This window comes from Clytia hemisphaerica, unplaced genomic scaffold (assembly GCF_902728285.1).
Source record: "Clytia hemisphaerica strain Z4C2 unplaced genomic scaffold, Clytia hemisphaerica genome assembly, whole genome shotgun sequence".
NCBI classification, from domain to species: domain Eukaryota; kingdom Metazoa; phylum Cnidaria; class Hydrozoa; order Leptothecata; family Clytiidae; genus Clytia; species Clytia hemisphaerica.
Window position 1 is genome coordinate 817,681 of NW_027103286.1, and position 25,250 is coordinate 842,930.

A 25,250-nucleotide genomic window follows, 5' to 3' on the forward strand; every position below is an offset into this window, starting at 1 on the left:
TGAATAATGATAGGCTTAGCCAGATGGTGATGCGATACCTTAAGGCAACTAATTTTTGGTGAAAATTTGTTTTGCGAAATGCAATTTTTACTAAAAATCCTCAAAAACCCCTAGGAATATGAAAGAGTTTTGGCAAAAAATGGGTCTCACCCCGCGAAAATTAGCTCCTCAAGATGCGCCAATTCAGTACCTATTCGCACCGCGAAAATAAGTTCCGCGAAAATTAATTTTCACAAATTGGATGGTTTAGCTACACGAAGTCAAGTCGAGACAATCGAAACTTTGATCATTAGTTGATTACCATATTAATAAAACCCTTATCGAATTTTGTGTGCGCAAGAATACGAAAAAAATTCCAATATTTATCTAAGAAAAAAATGTAATAATAATATGGATTAAACACATATCTACTTTCAGTTTCACCAGATACGGAATTTTCGACCTATAATGATGCGTTTTACAAATCTCAAAATGTCGTCGTGAACGCGCTAGACAATGTAGAAGCAAGGCGATATGTTGATAGGTAAGCTGTTCAACTTTGTGATTATTCTCTTTGTTTAAAATTAAGAAACGTGGGCTTCCACATTTGGTTTGTGACATAGAAATGTAAATTTACCAATTCGAGGAGTGATGGGTTTGGCCAAGTGGTCTAGGGCGTCAGCATCTGAAACCAGGGGTCCTCGCTCCTTCCAATGTTGTTGGAAGTGGACCCTCGTGAGAAGAATCGAAAGACTCTCAAAACATCGACTATTATCTCTATCTGTTTATCTATCCAAAAAGCTGTGATCTGGTGATTATAAGAGGGCGTTAAAGAAAAATGGACTTAAAATGAATAGCTTAAAATAGAAAATATTTTATCACAAAATTATAATGTATTTTTCTTCATTCCTCGTTTCAGTCGATGTGTCACCAATCAATTACCGCTCCTTGAAACTGGCACCATGGGGCCGAAGGGCCACGTACAGGTAGTCGAATTTTTAATTTTGATAATGGGAATTAAAAAGTTATTACTACCCTAATGTTTTTCTATAACTTTTAGTCAACCATATTCGTAATTTCTCTGTTCTCGCAATACACCTAAAATTATTATATTTACGTTACGATTATTCGAACCTGCACATATTCGAATAATTCGGTTATTCAGAGTGAGATATGGTGTTCCCCTTGGATCGGCTTACCCAACTGGGGCAGAAATACTCGCAGTTGAACTTCAGTTATACGAACTTTCAGTTATTCGAAGCGATTTCTATTCCCCGTGGAGCCAATTATAGGCTAAATCAATCACCCTCAGGTATTCAGATTCTTCTTATTGGGATGTCATCGAGTGAGAACATCGATTTTCTGCGATTAAAACACTTTTTTTCTTCAAAAAATCAGGTTTCATTAGTCATGGCTATTTACACTCTTCATGGAATTTTTTCAAAAATTTCCATCGCAGAAAAAAAAAGTGAATATCGGGAAAAATATTGTTGCTATTGTTTTCGAAAACCCACGAAGCTTCTGATTGTTTAAGCGCTGAAATTCTATTGTAATGCCACGTGACTTACGTAGAATTTCCTACCTAATCACGGCACATTTTTCGGCAAAAGCTTTACATCTAGCCCTTCGGGCTTTTTTAATCTATGTCTTAGACACCTTTCCTTCTGCTTAAATGAATCACTATAATTTCCACATCTTTTATCCACTTCACCAGGTTGTGGTTCCATTCAAGACTGAATCTTATTCCGACCAGGTAAGTCTGAAGTAACTGATCAGTTCTCTTATTGGTTACCGTATTACTGCTTTTAAACGCTCCCCCTCCCCGCCTCGAATAACCGCCCTCCTAATATCCAGAAGATTTAGGAGTATAACGGTATCTTATTATACTGTTCAAACTGATAACAGAATGTTGATATCTAGCATCTAAAGCACGTAGAGTTATTACCGACGGCTTGGTATGCGGGAGAAGTTTTCCAAAAACAATAACAATTAAGATAAAAATTTTAATACCATTATGCACCTTATTTTGACGTTTTCTAAAGATTGTATTGGAAAGACGGCAATTCTCTCGGCTAGTTCGGCTAGTTGGCTCTTTGGAGAATTCGGACTAGTTGGCAGAGACTCTCGGCTAGTTGGCAGACTCTCGGCTAGTTTGCAGACTCTCGGCTAGTTGGCAGACTCTCGGCTAGTTCGCAGACTCTCGGCTAGTTGGCAGACTCTCGGCTAGTTTGCAGACTCTCGGCTGGCAGACTCTCGGCTAGTTTGCAGACTCTCGGACGTTGGCAGGCTCTAGAGCTCGACTCTCGGCTAGTTGCAGACTCTCGGCTAGTTTGTAGACTCTCGGCTAGTTGGCAGACTCTCGACTAGTTTGGCAGGGACTCTCGGTAGTTCGCAGACTCTCGGCTAGTTCGACTCTCGGCTAGTTTGTAGACTCTCGGCTAGTTGCACGGCTGCTAGTTAGACTCTCGGCTAGTTTGCAGACTCTCGGCTAGTTTGCAGACTCTCGGCTAGTTGGCAGACTCTCGGCTAGTTCGCAGATTCTCGGCTAGTTCGCAGACTCTCGGCTAGTTGGCAGACTCTCGACTAGTTGGCAGACTCTCGACTAGTTGGCAGACTCTCGGCTAGTTTTTAGACTCTCGACTAGTTTTTCTGCTAGCAGACTCTCGGACTAGTTGGCAGACTCTCGGCTAGTTGTAGACTCTCGGTAGTTTGTAGACTCTCGGCTGGCAGACTCTCGACTAGTTGCAGACTCTCGGCTAGACTCTCGGCTAGTTGGCAGACTCTCGGCTAGTTTGTAGACTCTCGGCTAGTTGGCAGACTCTCGGACTAGTTGGGCAGACTCTCGGCTAGTTTGTAGACTCTCGGCTAGTTGGCAGACTCTCGACTAGTTGGCAGACTCTCGGCTAGTTTGCAGACTCTCGACTAGTTGGCAGACTCTCGACTAGTTGGCAGACTCTCGGCTAGTTTGTAGACTCTCGGCTAGTTTGTAGACTCTCGGCTAGTTGGCAGACTCTCGACTAGTTGGCAGACTCTCGGCTAGTTTGTAGTGACTTCGAACTAGTTGGCAGACTCTCGGCTAGTTTTTGGCAGACTCTCGACTAGTTGGCAGACTCTCGCTGGCAGACTTGGCGTTGTAGACTCTCGGCTGGTTTGTAGACTCTCGGCTAGTTGGCAGACTCTCGACTAGTTGGCAGACTCTCGGCTAGTTTGTAGACTCTCGGCTAGTTGGCAGACTCTCGACTAGTTGGCAGACTCTCGGCTAGTTTGTAGACTCTCGGCTAGTTGGCAGACTCTCGGACTAGTTGGAGTTGACTCTCGGCTAGTTGTGACTCTCGACTAGTTGGCAGACTCTCGGCTAGTTTGTAGACTCTCGGCTAGTTGGCGGACGATTTAAAGAATCCTAAGATTTGCAAGTTTCTAAGGTTCTAGATTAATGCTGAGTGTTCTACACAAAAAAAGTGAAGTAATCTTGATAGTTGTATTTTCTCTCTTATCTTTCTAGCGAGATCCCGTAGATGAAGATGTTCCATATTGTACATTGAAATCATTTCCTCAGATCATTGAACACACCATCCAATGGGCTAGAGATAAGGTACCTTGTCGAATTCCGAGTGTAACTTGACAACGCACTTGACAAGGACTATAGTCGATGCAATAAACTTTAGGCATTCTAGGTCATAGGCGCTTATTTATTATCATAACATAAGCTATTGTCACAAAATCTTGGAAACCATTCTCAAGCGTCCATTGTTATTATGATTATACGGTCAATAATAGTGGAGTCTTTTTAACTCTAAACCTTTTAACTATAACTCGAATGTCATGAACAAGTTTTATCGTCCTTCAGTTAACAATACCTTATAAACCTTACTTCATATCTCGAAACTACCTTAAAGGTTTTGTTTTTACATATTTGTTCCTGTTTCATATTAGACACATATTTCATATCGGGACAGTCAGTGTCTTCCTATTGTCATGTTATGCTGATACAAGCAAAAAATGTCTTTCTTTTCCTCTTTCTGACCAATTCGTGTCAATCCAATGTGAAAAAGCTTGTGAATTAAAATTGATGTGTAAGCAAACGATATCACTCTTATTTAAAAAGAAAAACCTTTAACTCGAACAAATTTGTGTTCCCCGTGCATGTTCGAATTATGGAGACTCCACTGTATTGTGCGTTTTGTAAACGATGGATAATTTAGTCCTATAGACCTTTTCAGAAATTACGTTACGAACATCACTTGCCTCGTTTTGAAAATTATTGCCATAGTGATTAACTCCCAGCGAATTTTATCAAAACTACTTCCTATTCATAAAAGAATCATTTAATGTCTGAAGAGACATAATCACCATGGTAATTGTTTGAATACGAGGCAAGTGATGTTCGTGACGTAATTCATGAAAAGGTCTATTGAAAGTCCTGTCTTTTCGATCCTTAGCTAGAGAAAAGATCGTCTTATCCTATCTTATATATGTCTCATTTCGTTTTTAAGTTTGAGAAATTGTTCAACTTGAAGCCAACCACGTACAATAAATTCTGGGAAACCCATGGCACACCAGATACTTTCAAACAGGTTTGACATCATACATTTCTCAAAATTAGCATTGTGATCGTCGCCTCTTATCACACTGATTGTCTTAAGTGCTTCGTCATAAAAGCTGCCTCTGAACTGCTTCCCTAATTTTGTGTTCCCTGTTACAAAAAACTATTGCAGATGTTTGGTTTTCTTCGAGAAGAAAGATATCAACTTACTTTTTCTGTCCGTGTGCTACAGTCAACTCTCTCTAATTCGAACTTCTACTATTTGAATTTTTCTATAATTCGAACTAAAAAATATTGGTCCCCTCAGCTAGAAATTAGTATACTTACTACAATTCGAATTATTCTCTAATTCGAAAAAAATTCTTGGTCTTTTGAAGATCGAATTAGAGAGAGTTAACTTTATAATTATTTCAGAAGATGGTTTCTTGAAAAATCACTTTTCACTGATCACCATAACATTCTTTTCGAAATTTCTAGACTTTGTCATCCTCCATTCCGGACGGATTTGTAGACACCATCTCGTTACTTCAAAAGAAGCCCTCTGATTGGTCAGAGTGTGTTTCATCTGCACGAATCAAATTCGAGAAGTACTTTAAACACATGGCGCTCTTTTTGTTACATGCGTTTCCCTTGGATACCAAAATGCCGGACGGAGGTAAGTTCCATTTTTAGAGGAAGTTTGGTTCAATGTTGAAGAAAAAATTTGTTACAAAGAATCAGAAAAACTTTGAGGATGTCAAAATCTACTGTCAATGCAAACTATGTACTGTATTTTAAATATTTTATACACTTTTAGTGTGAAATTAAACATTGCAATAGTGTAATCACCAAAGCGAAATTCTTATCAAAATTAACTTTGTAATTTCAGTTTTATATCTACCAAACTTATTGAAATAATTCCGTGTAAAAATTATTTTAATTTCCTACAAAATGTAATCTTTCTGAAAACTTTGACCATATAACAGCTTACAGTAAAAACAAGATAAAACTTAATCCGAAAATTAATTTTGCCATGGATCAATATGCTATCTCTTTCAGCATTATTCTGGCAATCACCGAAGCGTCCTCCAACACCTATCGAATTCAACGCGAGCGATGCGGAACATATGACTTTCATTTTGAGTTGCGCTCGTCTGACGGCAAATGTGCATGGTATAAAGGTTACTGAAGATGACACGAAAGCTGAATGTGTTTTGAGTATTTTGCAGAACACCCAAGTACCTGAATTCGTTCCCAAAAATAAGGTATAGGAAAAATAAAATCACCTCACTTTTTCTGTTTTAGTTGTAAAAGCCCGAAATCTTCAGAGGAGAGGATAGGGAGAGAAATCTTGTGGTTGACATGTTCATCCACGCAGTTTCTCAGAAATCTTCACGATAAAATGTGTTTTTACCGTCGTCTGTTTAAGTGGCAAAGGCGATATAGAGCCGTACATCAACTACCGACTTTGTTTTGCGTCGAGTTCACTTACCGTCACCCTCGATATCCTCTGATACATAAACTTATTTTGATAGCTACCACCTTCCCATCTTCTTTGCTTTTAGAAAATCGAGACTGACGAATCAAAAGAGAAGGAAGATTCCAAGAAACCGCAAGATAACGATGAAGATAAAATCACAAAATTGACAAACTTTTTGAAGTCTTCGTCAAATCTGCAAGGTTCTTTTTCCTCTCCTTTAAAACTTATAAAATAATATATTTTACTTAAGCTTACATTCAAAATACTAATCAAAATACTAATTTTTTGTCATATGAACGTATTCTCTCTTCTGACCACTCGTTAAAGCTTCTTTATAACTCATCTAGAGATTAACCCTTTCTGTGCCCATGTCGGCATATGCTATTCTACAATGTTCAACTCAAAATTATAGTCCTTGGCTAATACTTCATATATTATTCCGAAAATGAAGTGAAAATCGCTACTTTTCGCCCATGTCGGCGTTTACCTTTATTTTTTACCTCGGCAAATAAATCGCACCTAAAAAAAAGCGATGGGCAGTTAAAGGGTTAACAATTGTTCAAAAAGGTCTTGAACCGCTTAAAACTGTCTATTGTGTATATTTCTACCAAATAAACTACGGGAAAGTTCAAGTTCAAGATTTTCGGTGTTACAGTTTTATTTTCTCTATTTTCTCTACAGCTGGTCATTTGGAAGTTGAACATTTTGAAAAAGATGACGACAGTAATGGACATATTGATTTCATCACATCTGCGTCTGTAAGTAAAAATTCATTTCACATTCATTTCAACCTCTTCTTTGCAGGACCTGTGTTTTTCTGTGACAGTGATGGTATGGCTTGTTTAGTCCCAGGCTGACTGAGGCACTTATACCGTCCTCGATTTTGCGAGGCGGAACTGTGGGTTGTTCCAAATCGTTTCAGTCACTTTACCGTCCTCAAAAGTGCAAATACATAATCTCGCTAAAGAACCGCAAAGTGCGATTTGTCACGGTTAAGCACCATCTCGTGACTGAGTAGTCTGAATCACAGACCTCTACAAAACCGCAGGTAGTATATAAGTATAAGGAGCACGAATCCGTTAGTGGATGCCACAATCCTTCAAGAAATATTTGAGACGAATGGGAAATTCCCCAGGAAGTTTTGAAACCAAATTCGATTTGTAAGTGCTCTATAGTAGGTTCGAAGGGTAGAGCTTTAACTTTGAGTTTTAACGCTAAACTTAAGACTTAGGACCTTAGGATCTGAGGATCCAAAAGTTCATAAATGGTCCAGTAAGGCTCCTAATATAGCCTGGAAGTCTGCCTACCCGTCTCAAATTGAAATATTCGATTAAATTAAAGAGATAGCCCGAAATCGGCTTCTTCACCCGAACTTTAAATCTCGAAAAACGTCAAAATAACCGGAATTCTCAATATATTTCTTGAAAGATTGCAGCAACCTAGTGACTGAGATGCTATTTCGCAACTCTGTGGAGAAGCGTGGAGCTATTTTTAGCAAAACCGCAGGTAGTATATAAGTATAAGGACCACGAATTCGTTAGTGGATGTCAGCAGCCTAGTTACTGAGATATTTTTTCACAACTCTCTTGTTGGCCTCTGTGGAGGAGAGTTGAACTATTTCATTAGCATTTGAATAAGTTCAACTAAGTTACGTTGCTTTAGTGCAATGGTTTCTTTCGTTTACCAAAAGAGCACTCCTACGCTCTTGTTTTTAAATGATTTGGTATTACAAAGTTAGTAATAGCCAGGCAGCCGTAACAGCCCATAAAACGGCAAAATCTTTCAAAAAAGCAAAAAGAAAACACCCGTGGTAGGGGTGGGACATGCTTCCTTTTGACAAGCTTTATGAACTTCTAGAAAGATTTGGGGTCAATTTTTCGGGATTCAAATCCTTGAACGCCAAGATTAGTTTTTGGTCGAATTATTATTTTCTAGGATGCCTAAGTGGGGGCACCTTTCAAGGGATACCATAATGATATTTTAATTCACATTTAAATCAGACATAGCTTAAATATTAAAAATATATAGCATTACTTCTTAGAATTTACGAGCGACCATGTACAATATCCCGACAGCGGATCGTTTCAAAACCAAACGAATTGCGGGACGGATTATCCCTGCTATTGCTACTACGACTGCCGCAATAGCGGGATTGGTGAGACGATTATTATTATTATTTGTGGACGTAAATCCATCAGATCGAGATACAAATACAGTAGAGTCTCCTTAAGTCGAACCTCTATAACTCGAATGTCTCCTTACTTCGAACCTCTATAACTCGAATGTCTTCTCACTTCGAACGGGTTTTATTGTCCCTTGATTATCCCTTCAGTTAGCAATGACATAATAAACCTTACTCCATTTAACTCGAAATTTCCACACAACAAATGTGTGTCCCCATGCGTGTTCGAGTTATGGGGTTTCCATTGTACACCATTTCCGCCTTACCAATAATTGTTTTTTGGGTTCAAATCACTCACGAACTTAAAGTACGTCTCATATTCATAAAACCTAGTTGAAATACTGCTTTATACAGTCATTATTCAAAATCGTAAAGCTCCTTCTCTCTGAATAAATAAAATTTCTCTGAGTCAAAATATTTTATATTTGATCTTTTTTTTTCCATTTTCCAGGCATCTTTGGAATTACTAAAAATCATTGCTGGAAGCCCCTTGGAGAACCTAAAGAATTGCTTCTTGAATTTAGCGTTACCGATGATGGTGCTTTCGGAACCTGGTGCCCCTCCCAAAACTAAAATCAAGTATGTCTATTGGTTTAGAGTAGTTTTATTATTTGCCCAGCATGTTGCTGCCACTGATCTTTATATATCCCTGGACCAAGCTATGTCCGCCATCTTTGATTGGAGTTTCTTGGGAATTGATACCCGAGAAGAAGCCATTGCAATGTTAAAGATTAACGTCTAGCTCTCTCGATGCATTTTCACCGCTATTGAGTAGTGCCGCCATTAGGGTACCAATTTCAAAAAAAACTCCGATCAAAATTTTTTGGTTGGCTGGGATTAAGTAACTTGGTCCAGGAATATATAAAGGTCAGTGGTCGCTGCCCGTGTCTTTTTTTTTGAAGAAGCAGCAGCAATTTGTCAATACTCTTTTTCGACCGTAGCCACCAATTGTCCGCTTTATCCCACTAAAACCGTCCCAGTCCTTTTTTCGCACATATAGACATTGGAAAAATACGTCAAAACAGGATTGGGACGGTTTTAATGGGATAAAGCGGACAAAAAATGCCCGCGCGACTACGGTCGAAAAGGTGTATTTAAGTTCATTTTGGAAAAACGGTGCCTTGTACAAATCGTACGCATTGCGAACAAACATTTGATTATTGTTTGAAGATCATTAACACAACAGGGGGTAACCTAAAAACATATAAATATACTACAAACACTGCAGTTATGAATTTATATAAATTTACATCCGGCCGAACTACTACAAAGAAAATGCAGGGAAGAAGATATGGTTATTGAAAAAGAAAACTGATTTGAGGGAAATTGTTTCGTTGATATTTTTCATATTTGTGCCACAAGTGCCATCAGATTCCTATTTGTTTCTTCAAAATGTGTCTAAAAGTGGCAAAAGTGCTTAAATTTCTACTGATCGTTTGTGCCATTCGTTTTCAAAGTGGCAAATTCTCAATCTCCACCAAGCAAAAAACAAATTTGTTTTGTTTCGCACAGTTTGTGTGAAAAGTGGTAAACAAAATGGCAGCTTTCCACTTTATATTGGCATTTTTGCATTAATTTGATTTTAATTTTGCATTAATTATCCGTCGCTGTGTAACTAGAGAATAAATTTATTCAAAGATGGCAGAAGGCATAATTGATGTTGTACCGATTGAAAATGTAATATAAAGACCCAGAATAAGGCTCTGTTGCCGTCGGAATTTTACCTAAAAGGACCACTATTTCGGACCTGTATTAGAAGGAACGTGGTCTCGTTTTTACACATTGCCTGATGCAAGTTAGCTGTAGAAGCCACTTTTCACACTTTTTTATAATGTTTCAACTTGATGGTGGTAGAAGTGTGCACAAGGATAAAAATGGCAAAAGTGTAAGCGAAACAATTTCCCTCTTTGACGAGTCGGCGAACCTGAATGATTCACGAATTTAAATGCAACCAAATTATTTAACCTCTAGCTAATTCATTTTCTAGTTTAGACGCCGGCCCACTTTTTGCTCTGCCTATTCTAATTGTGAATAAAAGTGGGAAGAAAGTTGACTGTTTAAAGTCAATGCATTGCCCACTTTTGACGTCCATGTAATGTCATCTTTCAAATCTTTTCCTAATGGAGATTTAACTGCCAACTTTTTGCACACTTTTTGTACTCTAACAATTAGAATAGGACAGAAAGTCGGTCGTGTAAAGAGATTAAAGAAAGTAAACTTGAATTTATTTTACCTAATGATATAATAAGATTCTTTTCTCTTTTTCTACCTCAGGGACGGATTAGAATTCACAATGTGGGACCGTTGGGTTGTCAAGGGCAACGCTAATTACAAACTGCAAGATTTTATCAATCATTTTAAGGTTAATTCCTTTTTTCAACAAAATACACATTTTTTTAAGTTTGGTTGTCTTTGAATGGCTACACGCTTTTTTTTAAATAAGAATACACTTTATAAGAATGTCCATGATGAAAATGGCCAACAAATTAAGAATATGGTAAGAATATCACCATCATGGAATTTAGCAACTAAACCTAAGAATGCCATTTTTAATGCATTTTAACCTGTAGATTGCCAATTTCGATCTTAACCTGAGAATTTTGTAAGAATATTTTTGGACGATTTTCGCCAAAAGAATATCCATGATGAAATGAAAAAACACCATTCTTATAAAAAGCGTGTAACCTTCTGGGCTACATCTGACCTGAACATTGAAGTTTGAAGAGAGAGAGTGAGCGAATGTGATTATCTGACCTAGTTATTCAACGAAAAATAAAAATGAAAGCGACTGGCTTCTAATGTTTATGTCTATGATTGTCATTTGTTTTACCACGTTCAGATTGATGAAAAATATCAAAACGGTCCAGTCCGCCATTCTGGACAGATTCTCTTGAAGAGCTAGACGAGTGAATACGCTCCATGCTCGGAGGTGTGAATGAGAACTGCTTTTACCCACTGACCTTTATATATTCCTGGTCCAAGCTATATCCTATCCGCCATCTTTGATCAGAGTTTTTTCTGGAATTTGTACCCAAGAAGAAGCCATTTCAATTTCGTCTAACGACGCTACATCATCAAAAGTATTCGAGGAAAATTAAATCTAGCACTCTCGATGCATTTTCACCGCTATTGAGTTGTGCCGCCATTAAGTTAAAAAAAACTCCGATCAAAGATTTTTGGTTGGCCGGGATTGAGTAGCTTGGTCCAGGATATATAAAGGTCAGTGGTTTTACCCGCTTACCGCTTTTTTTTTAATCCTAACAAGGCCGTAACTTGCCTAAATCTTTAGTATTAAAACTTTCAAGTATATTGTACTGTTCTTTCATAGAAAACACACGATTTGACTGTGAGCATGGTTTGCGAAGGTGTAAAGATGATATACATGCCAATCATGCCTGGACATTTAAAAAGACCCAAAGAACTGTAAGTATTTTTTTCAAGTAACTCCACAAACATGGGCAGGGGGTTGAACCCACAACCACAACCTTGCGAGCCATGGCTTTACAAACACTTCTTCTTGAAGGAAAGGGGATTTTTATCAAAGCAATGTCACGAATATAGAATAGAAACACTTAAATTTGAATGAGAGAGGATAGCATGGAACAGGAAATATGATACCTTAAAAAAAAGAGGAAAGCGTGACTGCCTCTTCTGATTCCTCTCAACTAGGCAGTATGTGCAGACGTGTTTAAGTTTGACTAAACGTCTCTTTTATGTCGCTCTTACCTTCCGGAAACTCCGATCCCACTTTCGTTTTTTCGATGCTGGATTTGGAAAGTGTATTTTAGATTTTCTAGACCACACACTTCACATTTTTCCAAAACATTCTGCAAATTACACGTTGTTTTATAAGAACACGAGGTTCAACTTTGATACAAAACCTTAGAACAAACTAAAAAGCCCTAGCCTCGGATTTCCGAAATGGTCGATTTAAGTCCCATGAATCAAAGTGAATAAAGTTTGCATATTTAAGAATATTTTAAGAACATTTTAAGAACATTGAATACTGAGAATAACGAAAAATAAGAATTTGGATTAGCTTTTTCAGATATATAAAAAACACTTGTTTTCAATTTTCTAGAATGACAAAGTTATTGAAACCAAAAGCAGGAGTTGAGTACACTGATTTGATCATTGGTTTTCAATCTGATGATGCAGAAGCGGATGAAGACCTTCCTGCTCCTCCTGTCCGATATTTCTATTAAAAACACAAGTGTCCGAAAATAGGTCACCATTCATGGGATACATACCTTATCGGCCAAAACTTAGTCGGCCCTAATTTTAGTCACCAAGCCAAAATTTAGTCACTTGGAGCCGACTAAGTTTTGGCCGATAACATATATAATAGTTCTTTTATATTTCTGTAATGTATTTTTGAATTTTTTCTATTTGGCAAACAACATTGCTCACAACCGTCCAAATAATGTTAAATGAACGTTGAAACGACATTGTGTGACAGCTAGGATAGTACTCTTCTAGAATCTTCTAATCATTAATAAGCATAAAATGGCATTTTATTATAATTGCGTGGTATCAAGTATTCAAGCAAATGACTGGATACACATACACGCTTTTTTTTATAAGAATATTCTTTATAGGAATGTCCCTGATGAAAATGGCCAAAAGATTAAGAATAATGCTAAGAATATCACCATCAATTTTTCTACCAATCTAAGAATGTCATTTTTAGGGCATTTTCAATTATAAATTGTCAATTAACCCCAAGTAAGGCTCACTCCTTTCACAAAAATGACATTTTATGCTTGAGACGTATGTAATCAATTTTAAATCTAGTCTGAATTAGGATCCTAACCTAGGAATGCTGTAAGAATATTTTAGGATGATTTTTCCAAAAAAGTCAAGAATATCCATGATAAAAAAAAGCGTGTAAACAAATATAAGGTCAGACTTCCACAATCCTTAGAATTTACAGTTTTTACAGAAACAGAGTTTTAGTGTCGTGGAAATCAGTGATAGTCTTCGACGGATTAAAAGATTTGTACCCAATGAAATATTTTTCGGGCTATAAAAACTACAGTAGCGTTGTTTTTGAATCTTAGATATTAAATATCATTATTTCTTATTTTTATAGTAGTTTAACAAATTGTTCGGTTTTTTTTTGTTGGAAAGATTGAAGACATTTTTCGCTGATTGTTTCTTCTTTATCTGGGCTGAAATCCTTGATTCATAAACATTCGGCTCAAGAAAATCAGTTCTGGCAAATTACAGGTTAAATAAGCTCTTTTTTGGAGCTATTTATTGTGGAAAATTATAAAAAACTTCAATTTCGTGAGAACTTATTTTGAGCAAGGTAGCAATTTTGTAAATCTTGTCGATAACTTATCATGGAGAATTTTGGCAAGATGCGGAAAATCTGATTTTCTTAAAGGTTGCTTTTAGCTCCCCTGTAAAACAACAAACGTTAGAAGTCCACTAATTCGTTCCCTATCTACTGATCCAAAGTTGATCTACTATATAAATAATTTTATTTTTTGTATATTTCAGATTTAAACTAAATACGAACACAAAATATAGTGAAAATATCATAAACAAATAAACGAAAACTGAAATGAAACAAAACATTTAAAAGATACAACAAGTCATGTCTTGCACAACACTTCAAGCCACTACATCATCAGAACGTCAAAAGTTCACTGGATGTACAACGATCGATGTGCAAAGTGGATATGTTGGAGAAATCAAACACAATCTCAGAGACGGTAAATAGTTCTTTATGATTTACTATTTTACTGTAAAATAGAGTAACAATCACTCATAAGAATAGCTTATACTAGACGTCACTCGTGTTTTTTTACGCATTTGCAACTTGTATTTTCATGTAAATGAAGCTAAACCAGGGATTTTTCATGTTTGTTTAAGCAAGCTAGCACATGATTCTACACCATATTCGTATTAAATTTGTTATATTTTCTGCCTAGCACCCGCGTCCGATTTGGAATCAGATACTAGCTTGCTGTTGATCGTTTCCAGGCTCCTCGCAAAATTTTTAAACGCGGTCAAGTCAAATTCCGTAATCCAAACCTTCCAGTAGCCTATACTAGACGTAACCTGCGTTTTTTCTACACAATTAACGTCTATTCCAGGTTTTCGGGTTCTAAATATTCGATTTTTTGACGTCACTTTTAGCTTTCGAAGCTCCTGCCAGTAGGGAAAAATCGAATTTGCATCAAAGCACTTGAAAGGCTTCTATTTTTCAAAAATCGTCAAAATGGAATTCATCTAGAAACGAAATGAAAAATCCCGGTTTTTGGTGAGGTGCTCGCTACCACAAGAACCACCTTTTTACCTGAATTCTATTCCTGCGAAATACAATGTTAATACTATTTTATTTTTCTAGTACCCATTTTATTTAGAAAGCTTACTTTTTCCTGTTATGGGAAAATAGCCCCCCCCCCTTTATCTTTATAAGACCCCGCCTGGCCTTCTATATTTGCTATTTTTGGAAGCTATCGAAAGGTTATTACTATGGGTTATATTATGTTCACTGAATTTATACATAATTTTGTTTCTCTTTCCCCAGGTTACGGGACGTATACCTATGAAAACAGCTTCTTCCGATTCGAAGGTGAATGGAAAGAAGGCTTAAAAAATGGTTTGTATTCATTTAAAATTTGCTTTTGATAGGTCGAAATTTGGTAAAAAATAGTTATCGGAAAGGGTCTCGAAATTCACGTTTTTGTGCTATTTCCCTCTTTAAGTATTGGTTCGTCGATTTAACGTTAGGTTGCCATGCCAGCTACAAATCTAGTGTTTTAGCTCGGTGAACGGTAAATTTCACAGGTCTGAGGAAAGTGTTGAGTTCAATGTCTCCAATGTCTCTTATTTTTGTACCACCCTCGATTATTTTTCATTTAAAGAGATTTGGCCATGAAAATTGATACAGATGTTCTCCATCTTAAAGCAAGTTTCCAGTAGGAAGAAGAAAAAAATAATGACGTCATCTCAAAATCTCCAACTTTTGGAAAAAAGTCAAAATAATTTAGCGTCAAACCACTGACCTTTATATATCCCTGGACCAAGTTACTCAATCCCGGCCAGCCAAAAATCTTTGATTAGAGTTTTTTTGAAATTGTTTCTTTTTTTTTCTTTTTTGAAATCAAACCTAATGGCGGCAGTGCTCAATTGGCGGTGAAAATGCATCGATAGCGCTAGATCTACTTTTCCTCGAATACTTTTGATGATGTAGCGCCGTTAATTTTTAACATTGAATGGCTTTTTCTCGTTTACCAATTCCAAAAAAAACTTCGATCAAAGATGGCGGGTATAGCTTGGTCCAGGGATATACCGTGCAACCTAAACATTTTTACATTTTAAGCCAAATTCAAAATACTCTTCCCAACAGGGCAAACATTATTTTTTAAGACGATAGTCCTAAAATTCACAACATTACGAACTTAGTTGTATGAACACAATTTCAGTTTTAGTATGGCCAACAGAGTGGAGATGGGTTGAAATTTGCCAATAGCCGGTGACCTCTATTAGCCTATTTTCTACGTCACTGCAGTAATCAATTTTCTGTGCTACTGAATGGAGATATGACTTTTACAAAAGCAACAACAATGAAAAAGAGTTTTTGAATTCTCAAGTGACATAAAATCAATTTTTTCAACGTCTCTGTTGAAGGGAAATTTGCAAATTGAATTTGAAATAACATTCTACCGATACAAAATTTAAAATTTATTTTTCTTTAAAAAATTAAAAATACAACAGGCTGTTTAACGCCTTCCACAGTAGGCCATTAGATGAAAGTCCAGAAAAGACGGCTGGTCATATAAATTAGACGGTTTCTACATGCTTTAACGATAAAAATGAAGTGGTAAAACTGCAGGAAATCGTCTAAAATCAACATTAAGTTATAATTTTCTTATGCTCTAGCTCTTTTTCTAAAAGATCACGATCGGTCACGATTGTTAATTTTTCACAAACAATTGCTGAGGTTTTATCACCAAAGTAAAAGTCTTCAGGTATTTCAACTTTCCACCACCAATTAACCCAATCATTTGTTAAAAACTTCAAATGCTTTCCACGTATTGTTGGATGGAGAAGGAAGAATTTTCCTTTATTGGTCGTCTTTTTGCTCACACCTTCAAACATTATGTCGCAATCTTTTTCTTTGTAACCATTACCTACTTCTTCTTTAAATCCAATATCTAGCTTCTTGTGATTTTTCCCAAACTCTCTCTTGATAAATACATACTCTGTTCCATCGATTGGAGAAAAAACGTTTTCTTGTTTTCTATTCGTCAAAATCAAACTGATTTCTCGGTACCAGACTTCATAAGATTCGAAAACATTTTCTTCCCATTTTTTCCCTTCAAAGAAAGTATCAGCTCCCAAAGCTAACTTTTCCTCTTTCGTGAAATGCTTCTGAGGCTTTTCTTTTTTGACAGATACAACTTTCTTGGCTTTGACCACATCGTTTGACTGGTTGTTCTTTAACTTCAACTTTCCGATCTCGTTTCGAAGTATTTGGATTGTCGCGTCTTTTTCTTTCGTCAACGCAACAAGTTTCAGGTTGTGATAATTTTCCAAATCTTTAAGTTTAAGTTTGTGATCATTTTCCATATCTTTGATTTGAAGTTTGAAGTCGTTTTCTTTTCCCAGAATCTCCTGGTCTTTTGTCATCAGTTTCATTTTGCATTCGTTGTCCTTGGCTGCAATCTCCTTGTCTTTCTCGTTCAGTTTTATCGTCATCTGGTTTTTAGTGTCTACAATTTCTTTATCTTTCTCGTTCAGTTTTAACTTTGTTTCATCTACCTTAGTTGCAATTTCCTTGTTTTTAATTATAAGTTGTTTTTCCATTTCATTCAGTTTATTTTGAAGCTCGTGGTCGGCTTGAATTTGTTTCGACTCTATCCCATGTGAATGTTTCAAATTAAGAAGCTCCAATTGATGTGTTAAGTTGGCATTTTTCATTTGTGCTTCCATCAATTCTATCTTTGATTCGTAGGTCAGTTTTTGAATTTGTTTTTGGTGTTCTTCTTTCAGTTTTTGGATTTCGACACTATCAGCTTTTTTCGGAGGATTTCTATCATTTGCGCTGTGCGCTAAATTTCTGTCCTCCATTTTATCGAATGATTCAAAACTCCCCAATATTCTGTGTCGCACACATAAACCTCTCTCTTTTAAAATTCCTCATCCAACAAACTCAACACAAAGTACACAACAACAAAACATACAATCTCGTATTTTACTATTTGGCTTCAAAAAAGCTGCTCAAATATTATTTCGATTGAAAAGGGGGTTCCTATGACAACACAGTTTTAAAAAGAAATTCTTAGATTTTTAGGCAAAATCAAAATCTTCTTCTCAACAGGGGAAACATTATTTTTTAAGACGATACTCTTAAAATCCACAACATTACGAACTTAGGTGTATGAACACAATTTCAGTTTTAGTATGACCCAACCATCCGCGGCCTTTATCGAAAAGTGAAACAAGTTTTTGTAGGAATTGCGTGACAACAAGCCAATTTCACTGGTTTGTGAGAATCGAACGTTTGCCGCCTTTTTTTTATCTCGCGCTCCTAAAACAATTAAAATGCTAGATCCTATCCATCGGCACGAAATTAAAAAGTTAAATTTTTGCTTCACTTTTTTTTGCTGGAGAAAGCCTAAAGTTGCCTATCAAGCCCTTTGGGCTTTACAAATCTGTGGGCCCAACATGGCGGGGACGGGTTGAAATTTGCCAATAGCCGATGACCTCTATTTTCTACGTCACTGCAGTAATCAATTTTCTGTGCTACTGAATGGAGATATGACTTTTACAAAAGCAACAACAATGAAAAAGAGTTTTTGAATTCTCAAGTGACATAAAATCAATTCTCTCAACGTCTCTGTTGAAGGGAAATCTGCAAATTGAATTTAAAGTAGCAAGCTACAGATGCACAAATCCAATAAAATAGCATAATTTCTACACGTTTTTTTATTCTATAAAAACAAACTGTATAAGAACATAAGGCTTCGATGGCCAAATTGTTAAGAACAAGTTAAGAACATGTTAAGGCATTGTGGACTCTAAAACACCTGATTTCTTAGGAAAATTGGCAAAAATGCTAACAAAATGGTGAAATTAAGAACATGTTAAGAACATTTTTAGGCTTGAAACTGAAAAAGTTAAGAACATCCGAAGGCTTCAAAAATTTTGCGGGATGTTCTTATAAAAAAAACTGGTATTTACTTTCGACAGTCATTATTAAATAAACTCTTTGATAAAGCAGAAAAGTGTAAAGGGATAGAAAAACAAGTTCTCTGATTAGTGTAACGATCGTTTCTATTGTACATATGTTAAGTAGGTCATTAAATAAAAGTCCAGAAAAGACGGCTCGTCATATGAATCGGACGGTTTCTACATGCTTTGACGATAAACATGAAGATGTGTTTTCCTTTTTTCACTGCCTACTAGTAATTTTTAAGAATAGGTAACAAGTTCTATACCAATGTACATTAAAATCATTCTTAATACCATTGATTCTGGTAAAACTGCCAGAAATGATCTAAAATCAACATTAAGTTATAATTTTCTTATGCTCGCTTTTTTACTAAAAGATCACGATCGGTCATGATTGTAAAGTTTTCACATAAAAAATTACTGAGATTTTACCACCAAAGTAAAAGTCTTCTGGTACTTCATCTATCCACCAACCAATAAAAAAATGATGTGTTGCAAACTTGAAATGCTTTTCAGGTATTGTTGGATGGAGAAGGAAGAATCTCCCATTCATCATCGTTTCTTCGTTCAGACCTTCAAACATTGTGTCACAATCTCTTTCTTTGTATAAATCATTACCTACTTTTTCTTTAAATCCAATATCTAGGTGTTCATGACATTCGATAAACTCTTTCTTGATAAAAACATACTTTGTTCCATCGAATGGAGACAAAACGTTTTCTTGCTTTCTATTCGTCAAAATCAAACTGATTTCTCGGTACCAGACTTCATAAGATTCGAAAACATTTTCTTCCCATTTTTTCCCTTCAAAGAAAGTGTCAACCCCCCAAGCTAACTTTTCAATTTTTGTGAAAAGCTTCTGAGGTTTTTCTTTTTTGACAGATATAACTTTCTTGGGTTCGACCACATCGTTTGACTGGTTGTTCTTTGGCTTTAACTTTTCGATCTCGTTTCGAAGTGTTAGGATTGCCGCGTCTTTTTCTTTCGTCAACGCAACAAGTTTCAGTTTGTGATCATTTTCCAAATCTTTAAGTTTAAGTTTGTGATCATTTACCAAATCTTTGATTTTTGTTTGGTTGAGATTTAACATATCTTTAAGTTTAAGTTTGTGATCATGTTCCATATCTTTGATTTGAAGTTTGAAGTCGTTTTCTTTTCCCAGAATCTCCTGATCTTTTGTCATCAGTTTCATTTTGCATTCGTTGTCCTTGGTTGCAATCTCCTTGTCTTTCTCGTTCAGTTTTATCGTCATTTGGTTTTTAGTGTCTGCAATTTCTTTATCTTTCTCGATCAGTTTTAACGTTGTTTCATCTACATTAGTTGCTATTTCCTTGTTTTTCATTACAAGCTGTTTTTCCATTTCATTCAGTTTATTTTGAAGCTCGTGGTCGGCTTGAATTTGTTTCGACTCTATTCCGTGTGAATGTTTCAAATTAAGCAGCTCCAATTGATGTGTTAAGTTGGCATTTTTCATTTGTGCGTCCATCAATTCGATTTTTGATTCATAGGTAAGTTTTTGAATTTCTTTTTGATGTTCTTCTTTCAACTTTTTGATTTCAACACTACCAGCTTTTTTCGGAGGATTTCTATCATTTGCGCTGTGTGCTAAATTTCTGTCCTCCATTTTATCGAATGATTTAAAACTCCCCAATATTCTGTGTCGCACACACAAGCCTCTCTCTTTTTTAAAACTCCTCATCTAACAAACTCAACACAAAGTACACAACAACAAAACATACAATCTCGTATTACTATTTGGCTTCAAAATAAGCTGCTCAAATATCTTTTTGATTAAAAAGGGGGTTCCTATGACAACAATTTACAGTTTTAAAAAGAAATTCTTAGAATTCCTTCTCTTTATCTCCGTAATGGTGGATATAAATCAATGAAAATTTCATCTCGAAAATCACCAATCATTCGAAAATATTTTTGGGTAGAATCGTGGGAAAATTTGAAACACGTGCAAAAAATGAAATACATATTGTGGTTTTTATAAGAACTTCCAAAATTTTTTAAGCCTGCAAATGTTCATAGCTGTTCCAGAGATTTGGAAAAAGAGGATAAGAAATGCCGCTGCCGCTCGCTGTTTTCCTATTCTTTCCTTTTGAATTCGGCACCCTTTGAAGAAGCAAGGCTGTAGAATAGTTGAGCAAGAAGGAAGGCCGAAACAAAATGGCGTTACGTACAGGTTAACCAATGTTCAAGAAAAAAGTCCTTGAATAAAGCTTTCCAGTGAGTTCTTTGTGAAAAAGAGACTGGGGTGTGAATCTTTGATCTTCTGGGGGTTTCCCCTGAGAAAATCGAGGAAAATCATTCTATATTCTGGGAGTAAAGATGGCGGACATGAGGCATGCTTGAAATTTTGAAAAATTGGGACCAATTTCTTTCTGGCTTGTATTGCTCTGAATGAATTTTTTGTGTTGCAGACATAATTTTTATGGGTAGTAGGAAGGTTGATTGTGACCACCTATGCCTTAGTTTTCCATGGCACTCTCTAGAACTTCTTGGCATTTTGATTTAAGATGGGCAATATCGGTTGATAATGTTGTTGTTTTTTTTCAACTTTTAGATGAAAAAATAGTGTAATCTTAGAAAAACTTCCTCTCTGGTAATGGAATTGAGATTCTCAGTAAGTATACTTGATTTCCTCTGTGGTACTTTTAGCTTTATCTAGGGAAAGCATTGACTTTATAGTTGGAAATTTCAAGTTTCGACAACAAAAACATTGCAAAGTTCAAATAACTTCAACATGTGATATTTATAAAGTCTGACTATTGATGGGCCATGATTTTGACCGGTCAGTGGATTGACTCACAAGGCTTTGACAATTTTTCAGCCAAAACATAATTTCATCGGTGGACTTTACCAGTTTACAGTCTGTGTTAGGGTAATTCATACAGATTGCTTACAAAAAAGCCCTAGTTTTACAGTAGATTTTCATTTTATATATTTTCAGGCTAGTTATCGTCATTTTCTCTATGAAATAATGTTTATAACAACACTTCCCAGAAAAACCAGCCCACGGAAAGTTAAGTATTGGCCATCCAAGCACTGATGCAATGAAGCAAAGATTGACTCAGAATGACTCAACATTTTTGCATTTTGACCTTCACGTTAAGGCATACGGGAAAAGTATGCTAAAAGAGGAAATCAAACCTGCAGAAACTATATTACGCGCATTATTTAGCTTGACCAAAACAGAATAGAATGGAGTATAATAAATATATGCAGTGGATGTTGATATTTTGTAAATGTTTTCTGGACAACCGTGGATATGAACAGTTAAACCTGGTTGAGCACCGCCTACATATCCTTTGAAATTGGATATATATATATACTTGGAAAATGTTCTCTGGAAAAAGTGGATTTCCATACACGTATTATGTAAATTTGATCAGTCTGGAGAATATTTTTCAAACCTGCATTTATTTGAATGTTTGTTTTGTATCCATGTTGTCCCTGGAAATATGGTCCAAACAAGTCATCAGAGCCAGGAAACACATGGGCCAAAATTACCAAATGTAAACAAACTAGCAGACTAGAAGACCCCAAAAGTGCTTCTATTTAAATTCTACAATTCTACTTGGACACATATTTTCACTTGTTATATCGCAAGTTTTTCTGAGCACAATGATTATTTTGCCAATATTTTTTCCATATGTGAATGTATTTAATTTTTAAACAATGAGTTACACATGTATTGGATTTAGTCCTCTATGGAGCATTAATATAATTTTCTAGTCCAGCTTTCAAGTTATACAATCTGAATCAGTACTAATTAAAAATCAGTTGTAAGGTTTTGGTCTTTTTTTATAGTCTTCTCAATTTTATTTCAAGTTAAGTCATGAATGATACTGATTTTTTTCATGCAATACGTCTTTATAATTTCCCAGGTGTTATAAATGAAGGTGAATCATAAAAAAACCCTTTTGGGTTTAATCTTTTTTAGAAAAATTTCAAATTATACACTTTTATTATACTGTTTTATTTGCTAGATAGATATATCATTATATCAGGGGAAATCCCTAGATGGAGCTGTTTTGTATAACTATTGTATTTTTTTCAATAATGTTTTTGGATTATTTTATGTATTATTCTTTCGAGTTCATAAAGCTCTTAAAAGAAAGACTTCATGATATTTGTGATCTAGCATTGATATCATGAATTATCATCGCTTCTTTTTTCTTTTGAGCTCTAATTTTTCCTTTCCTCCAATTTGTTCTATTACCCAACATCGCTACCCGGCTGAAGAGGCCTTCATGATATTGTTTATTAGAAACTCTAGTCCAAGAAACAAAGAAATAACGAAAAATTATCTTGGTTTTACAAGCTTATCATTTTTGGTTTTATAATGTAAATTTCAATTCTTTTAGCTACAGTATGTATGAATTGATTCGATCATTTTATAAGGAAAATATTTTGGTCGAGGCTGCGTAATTCTCCCCTTCAAGCACAACGACGAAGGCTTGAAAAACACTACGTTCAAAGTGAAAAGTGCTTATAAAAAATATCAAAATTCCTGATTTAAAAAAAAATTATTTCACTTTCGATATCAATCACGGCTGCCATTTTTTGTTTGTACTTCTAGTCTTGTGCGCATAACGAATCAAGCGCTCTGATTGGTTCAGAATGAAAACAATCGATCGGCCGCAGACATTTCAATAGAAACAAAAGATTCTACAGCCTCGCTTCAAATAGATGAATAGCGCATTTCTTATCCTCTTTTCCCAAATCTCTGGCTGTTCATAAAATGTTCTTATTTTGTACCATTTTGTGAGTATTTTTGTGCAATTTCTTAATAAACTGGGTGTTTTAGAGTCCATAAAGCCTTAAAATGTTCTTAACTTGTTTTTAATATTTGGGTCACCGATGTCTTATGTTCTTATATAGTTTGTTCTTATAAATACAAGTAACTGCTCGGGAACGCAAAACTCACTTTTAAAGATGTCTTACTGCAATAGTCTTATGTAGTACTTACAAACACATGAGAAAGGTATTCTCTATCGTACACTCTTTATTTAAAAAAAAACGCCGAAAATAAGAACAATTTAAGAACAACTCTCACCCTGAAACGGCTGAATTTATCAAACTATAGGTCAAATAAACCAAAATGACCTTAAATTGTCCTAGAAATAAAGAAAAGGATAAGAACAATTTGAGGCCTGTTGAAGCTCAAAGTGCAAATAAAATAAGAACAGCCGAGCCTCATCAAAACTCTACCGACTCTTTTATAAACAAATAAAAATTCTTTCAACTCAGGCGAAAATAAAAAAATGCAGTGTTTCCGGAAACCGGCCGGGTGAAAAAAAACAATTTTTCTGACCCGGCCGCCGATCAAGTTTTGTTCGTTAGTAGTTCATACATTAGTATTCAGGGCTTACTTCATACTGTTTGTACATAAAAGTTATCTTTAAAGTTCTATTTCAATGATCTTAAGTTATCAAAAATAGCAAGCAAAATAATTTTTCCGGCCGGCCGCATAAGAGCTTTTTTCCTTCACCCGGCCGGTTTCCGGAAACACTACATTTTTTTGTTTTCGCCTCAGGCAGATTTCTCAAAATTCGCCGAAAACTAAAAAATCAAGGCTAGTTTGTTGGGTTTCAATTTATTATTCGTCGTGGAACGTAAAACTTTTGTTTTGTTTTGCCCACTGCCTTTAAGAGTTCCGATTCTTAATCTGAGAAAATTAAAAATTTTCTTCAGGTTTTGGAAAATTCAAAATGCGAGATGGCAGTTATTACGAAGGTGAGTTCAATGAGGGTGAAATTCACGGCACCGGTACTCGATATTGGTCGCATAACCAAAATGTTTATGAAGGGCAGTTTGACCAAGGAGAGATGAACGGGATGGGCGTCATGAAATTTGGAAATGGTGATCAGTATGAAGGACAATGGGCGGATAATAAAATGCAAGGTCAGCATTTTTCTTGTCTGGTTTGAATTCTGTTTATACCCGAATATGAATACAGAGTTTTATTTTTATTTGCAAATCTGACTTGCGATTTAAGAAAGTTTCTCTATACCATTGGTAGAGCGATATATCAGTCAAGAATAGAGACAAATTTATTTTCCGATACTCGGAGTTTCGTGCCGTTTCAGGCAGTCTTCCGTCAGATTTTTAAAAAATTATAAAAACGAGATTCGCAAATTGACACGGATGAGTTTTATTTTTTATGACTGAGTTTTATTTTTACATAATTTTTACATGTTTCCTGTTTCATATCAGACGCATATTCCATATCCAGACAGTGTCTCCCTATTGTTATATTATGCTGATATAAACAAAAAATTGTCTTTCTTTTCCTCGTTGTGACCAATCTTGCTCCACATCCGTATCAATTCAATGTGAAAAAGCTTAAAATTTAAAATTGACGAGTAAGCAAACGATATCACTCTTATTTAAAAACAACACCTTTAACACGATTTAGTTGCATAGTCACGAAAGCTGTTTTTATTTTTTTTAAAGAATCGTGTTAGTAAAGTGTCTTCGACTTGGCTTATAAGTTCTGTACTCAAGTTTGCCTCAAACGTATGTGAACGCTTTACTTTTGTAACAAGCACTCATTATGTTATGTTATGTTAAAAAGCTATACAACTCATCATTGGAAAGATATTCTCGAGTTGAATTATCTAATTGGATCAAAAATTTCCATAAAATCGAAAAATGAAGATGAAAAAGGAAGTAAGCCGCGAGTTGATCTTAGTTATTGGAAGAACCCGAAAGACTAGAACCCATGCTTCTTTTTTTCTTTAGGCGAAGGGACATTCAAATATGCAAACGGAGATGTATACAAAGGAACATTCTATAAACACAAACGACACGGTGAAGGAGGCTGGAATAGGTAAAAAAGAAACTGGTTTAAAAAACCTGAATTAGGGAATATTCCTCAAAATGCA

The 25,250-nt window shown here is 35.8% G+C and overlaps 3 protein-coding genes and 1 long non-coding RNA gene across 4 annotated transcripts in view; 3 read left to right on the forward strand and 1 right to left on the reverse strand.

Annotated features, from left to right (window-relative positions):
• LOC136806054 (ubiquitin-like modifier-activating enzyme 6) overlaps nt 1-12,658 on the forward strand; it is a 34,483-nt gene extending 21,825 nt beyond the window's left edge. The window contains exons 12-25 of the mRNA XM_067062627.1: nt 418-523; nt 899-965; nt 1,694-1,732; nt 3,482-3,571; nt 4,473-4,553; nt 5,000-5,177; nt 5,561-5,766; nt 6,067-6,181; nt 6,663-6,739; nt 8,023-8,136; nt 8,615-8,742; nt 10,438-10,525; nt 11,492-11,586; nt 12,245-12,658. Coding sequence (XP_066918728.1) covers nt 418-523; nt 899-965; nt 1,694-1,732; nt 3,482-3,571; nt 4,473-4,553; nt 5,000-5,177; nt 5,561-5,766; nt 6,067-6,181; nt 6,663-6,739; nt 8,023-8,136; nt 8,615-8,742; nt 10,438-10,525; nt 11,492-11,586; nt 12,245-12,368 — 1,508 coding nt within the window. The 3' untranslated portion in view covers nt 12,369-12,658. The remainder of the gene's footprint in view (nt 1-417; nt 524-898; nt 966-1,693; nt 1,733-3,481; nt 3,572-4,472; nt 4,554-4,999; nt 5,178-5,560; nt 5,767-6,066; nt 6,182-6,662; nt 6,740-8,022; nt 8,137-8,614; nt 8,743-10,437; nt 10,526-11,491; nt 11,587-12,244) is intronic.
• Nucleotides 12,659-15,888: 3,230 nt separating this feature from the next.
• On the reverse strand, nt 15,889-17,309 carry LOC136806071 (putative leucine-rich repeat-containing protein DDB_G0290503). Its single transcript, XM_067062644.1, has one exon. The coding sequence runs from the start codon at nt 17,248-17,250 to the stop codon at nt 16,033-16,035; it is 1,218 nt and encodes a 405-aa protein (XP_066918745.1). The 5' UTR covers nt 17,251-17,309; the 3' UTR covers nt 15,889-16,032.
• A 3,628-nt stretch (nt 17,310-20,937) lies between these two features.
• Nucleotides 20,938-22,441, forward strand: LOC136806102 (uncharacterized). Its single transcript, XR_010846518.1, has 2 exons — nt 20,938-20,983; nt 21,311-22,441. It is a non-coding gene; the product is annotated as an uncharacterized lncRNA (long non-coding RNA).
• A 1,621-nt stretch (nt 22,442-24,062) lies between these two features.
• LOC136806093 (MORN repeat-containing protein 1-like) lies at nt 24,063-25,214 on the forward strand. Its single transcript, XM_067062665.1, has 2 exons — nt 24,063-24,267; nt 25,108-25,214. The coding sequence occupies exons 1-2, from the start codon at nt 24,075-24,077 to the stop codon at nt 25,197-25,199; spliced, it is 285 nt and encodes a 94-aa protein (XP_066918766.1). The 5' UTR covers nt 24,063-24,074; the 3' UTR covers nt 25,200-25,214.
• Nucleotides 25,215-25,250: the final 36 nt, after the last annotated feature.